Source organism: Ostrea edulis, chromosome 7, assembly GCF_947568905.1.
Source record: "Ostrea edulis chromosome 7, xbOstEdul1.1, whole genome shotgun sequence".
In the NCBI taxonomy this organism is placed as follows: Eukaryota; Metazoa; Mollusca; class Bivalvia; order Ostreida; family Ostreidae; genus Ostrea; species Ostrea edulis.
In genome coordinates this window covers 22,274,098-22,278,238 of record NC_079170.1, presented here as the reverse complement: position 1 = coordinate 22,278,238, position 4,141 = coordinate 22,274,098, and the positions used below count along the sequence as shown (strand labels likewise).

General features: G+C 34.9%; 1 protein-coding gene across 2 annotated transcripts in view; it reads right to left on the bottom strand.

Moving 5' to 3' along the window:
- Nucleotides 1-2,076: 2,076 nt before the first annotated feature.
- Nucleotides 2,077-4,141, bottom strand: part of LOC130047926 (caspase-3-like) — a 16,613-nt gene continuing 14,548 nt past the window's right edge. For both annotated transcript variants that reach the window (XM_056143704.1, XM_056143703.1), the window contains exon 5: nucleotides 2,077-2,867. In XM_056143704.1, coding sequence (XP_055999679.1) covers nucleotides 2,554-2,867 — 314 coding nt within the window. In that variant the 3' untranslated portion in view covers nucleotides 2,077-2,553. The remainder of the gene's footprint in view (nucleotides 2,868-4,141) is intronic.

The following is a 4,141-nucleotide window of genomic DNA, read 5'->3' as shown; positions in this document are numbered from 1 at the left end:
GAAAAATCTTGAGAATGTACTCCATTTGAGTATGAGAATGATTTTATAAAAGTTGTATAACCCTCACTTTTGAGTAATGAGTACGATTTAGAGCACGGAGTTCGAGTTTGAGTATGAAAACGTGCTCAAGAAAGTTTTATAACCTCCAGGCCAGTTCACATTTCAGAGGGATTGGTGCACCATGACCTACATTAAGGCTTTTCTATTCAGAATGTGTACTTTAATTCAGACTGCATAAGCCGGGTCCAACTGGCGTATGTTGTGCCGTTTGCAGTACTCTTCTTAACTTTGAGAGATATCTCTTTTACATCAATAAAGGGATATCTCTAACTGTTAAGAGATATATGATCTTTCTAAATTAAAGAATTTTTTTCTAGGTAATAGTATAAAGAGATATCCCTTTAGCATTAAGATATATCTTTTTTGTCTCATTGGGATCCGGGTTAGAATAGGTCCTCAGTACCTCTTGCTTGTCGTAAGGGGCGACTAAATGGGGTGGTCCTTCGGATGAGACCGCAAAAATCGAGGCCCCGTGTCACAGCTGGTGTGGCACGATAAAGATCCCTCCCTGCTCAAAGGCCGTAAGCCCCCGAGCATAGGCCAAAAATTTGCAGTCCTTCACTGGCAATGGTGACGTCTCCATATGAGTGAAATATTCTCGAGAGTGATGTCAAATAATATACAATCAATCAATCATATATATTTTTTCGTGTGAAATATCATGGGGGCGGAGTGGACCGAAAACCCTTGGCTAACAAAGATGACACGGGTTGGACCCTAATTAATCTTCTGATAATTTGATGTTAGCCATAGTCTGACTGTTCAAAGTTTCACTACTTCTTTACCACCAATATATAGATGACCAAATCTGTTGACAGATCCTCTGTATAAGAGCTCTAGATTGTTGGTGCTTTACGCGGCCTTTTGACTGTCCTTCTAAAAGACTTTTACCCCTATATATTATGTTGTATATCTAAAACATTTCAATATGTCTGAACACGTTCATGGATAATGTTGAAGGCGTAACACTAAAAGGGATACAGTGTTTAATTCAATCAAAATATCGAATTCAATGTATAAATAAAATATTTTAATAAATGAAGCCTTTTGATTTGGTACAAACTAGAGATATCGACCGGGGGGGAAAGTATATCAAACTTATATCGTATGTTGTTCTAAGTACTATTCGAGAATTTTCATTCAGATTTTAAAAAACATCACCAACTGTAAGGAAAGCACCAAACTTTTGATCTATGCATGGTGCTGAAGGCCGTGCGAGTGAGCAATCTTTATCGTGTCAAAGCCTACCATGATTAGGGACCGCCGTTTTCAATGTCACATCGGTAAAACCCTAGACTTTCATTTCTAATGCCGGGCGCTTAGCAAAGGAACAGTCACTGTCTATATATATAGTGTTAAACATCTAAGTTGGAGGTGACGCAATCACTGTCCATGTTAAACGTCTAAGGTTAGAGGCGATGCAATCACTGTCTATGTTAAACGTCTAAGGTTTGGTTTAATTTATAGAGGCGATGCAGCCCTGTCTATGTTGTAATTGTAATTAAAAGATTTGTATAGCGCCCTATCAACATTTGTTCTCTAAAGCGCTTACAAATGTGAGAGAAAAGATAATATAAAATCGATGTGCACATACATGTGAATAAAATATTCATAGTGTCAGAATTAAAATACATAATTATTATCATTAATAAATAGCGCCTAATGTAATGATATAATTACCCTAGTAACATATAAAAATACCAAATTAAAACAACCCTTAGGAATAATTAAATAAATAGAAAGGACATAAGTATAATAACAAACTACAGTTCAAGTTCAAGTTCTGAAGGGTGTTTTTATTTAACGTCTAAGGTTAGAGGCGGCACCGTGATCGAGAATCTAACCCCCTGTATGACAGTTTACTGTGTATATCAAGAATGTCTAAAACAATTTACCCGAAAAGGGAAGCAACTTGCACTTCAGTTGATAATATATTGTTCCGCTTCCCATGCAAAAAAACTATGTTCGATTTTATAAGCATGTAATGGGCCTGTAAAGAAGAAAACGACATGTAAGTTATGAAAATGTTGGATATTTATTGGAAAAATAGTTTTTTTGACATATTACATATAACTTGTAAATGAGCTCAATCCTTAATCCAAAAAATAGTGAGCACCGTTAATATCAATGAAATGCATATAACACATCTAAAGGCATTCTTCTATTATTGCTGAGATTTCCAGGTATCTACCTTGAATTGTTTTCGAGAAAACCAATGAACAAGCAGACCAAAATCGTTCAAATATCGCAACCGGAATTGACGTCACACAAACCGCATAAAGTTAATGTGAAAAATATAGAGCTACACGTATTCCAGATGTCACGCTCACAAAACCAGTACAAAAATCCAAATAATAGTAATAAAGAAACAGAAATCCTGGAATGACATCTCGATCATATGCACATGTGTATAGTATTTTTAAAATTAGCTTTCCGCTCTAGTTTCTTTCTCTGCTGGTTCAAACATTTGACACTTTAAAGAATTATTTGGTCCTATCTAGTTTTTAACACTAGTTTCTTTGTGAGTTGGTCGACACACACAGGAATCCGAGGTTCTATATTCCACGGTTTCTTCCTATCGTCTGATTCGTAATGCTTTTTTTCAATGAACTCCATCAGTGAGTTATTTACACGAAGTATTAGGTCGGTCCATTCGAACTCTTCTGCTCTATCAATGAGAGCCTTGACCTCCTTATAAAGAGTGTACACGAACTGACATGCGGAGTTACCATTCTTGTCTCCAACATGGTCGATAATATTTTTAAGGGATTCCTTTCTCTCTTTCTTCATTTTATCTGTATAACCGCCTGTAATAACGAATTGTATTATCTAAATTAAGATCTAATGAAAGTGAAAACCATTAGAAAACATCAGTTTACGCAAGCAAACGGTAAATGTAGTACAGCAGAAACCCGAAAGTCCCGGGCAGCTATTTTTTGCATTATTTCTCTCTTAATAGTAGATAGAATGGCATCAAACTTTTTGTGATAAACTGTTTATGACCTATTAAACAAGAATCATATAATATTTTTATGGAGTTTTATTACAAAGGTACTGAACCAGAGTTTTCAGCTACCAAAATACGGTAAATCTAGTACATTTTATAAATGCTGAAACCTGAACACGGTCGCTGATTGTGCAATCTACCATAAGCCCGCATTTTAGCATTAAACATAGACAAAATTGAGTCAGACTGAATTGTGGATATCTAGAATAATTTAAATAAATCGCATTTGCATATATATGTATGGTGCATTTATACGCACAATTTAATGTGTCATCCTACACATTATCTGTAATTATACATGTGTAGTACACACACTTGGCCAGGCAGAGTAGATAGAGTTCAACGAATAGCTATGATGTACATGTATATAATAGGTATCAAAGACAGCACGTGAATTATCTAGTTGCATCATACATTTATTTATACGTGTAATTAAATGTTTAAATTGCTTTCATTCCTTATGATTTAATTATTCAAAACACACTCAATGTATTCGAACAATAATTATACAGAAAATTTTTTAATTTTATGACGCACAGCAATATTACAAAAGCAACAAAATGGATACAGAGCGGAGCTATACTACCCATAGTCCTCTGTGTCTCCGCACTGTGTGCAAACAACCTCTGGTAGAAGTTTGAGAGCGGAGCTATATGAATTGTCACAATTCATATAGCTCCGCTCACTCCCATCGTGTCATATGACACTTTAAGGTCAATGGACCAAAAAAATTGCGTTTCACAAGTGATAAAATTTATCTAAGAAATAAATTAAGATAATTGCTATTCACTATATAAAGAGATGGAGCAATTTACCCTTCATTAATCACAAAGTGGGTAATAAAAAGAAAACTTTTAATTTTATGACACACAGCAATATTACAAAAGCAACAAAAGGGATACAGAGCGAGCTATGAATTGTGATGTCACTCCCATGGTGTCATATGACACTTTAAGGTCAATGAACCAAAGAAATTGCAGTTTACAAGTGATAACAAATTATCTAAGGAATAAATTAAAATAATTGCTATTCACTTTATACAAGAGATGGAGCAATTTACTCTTCATAAATCAC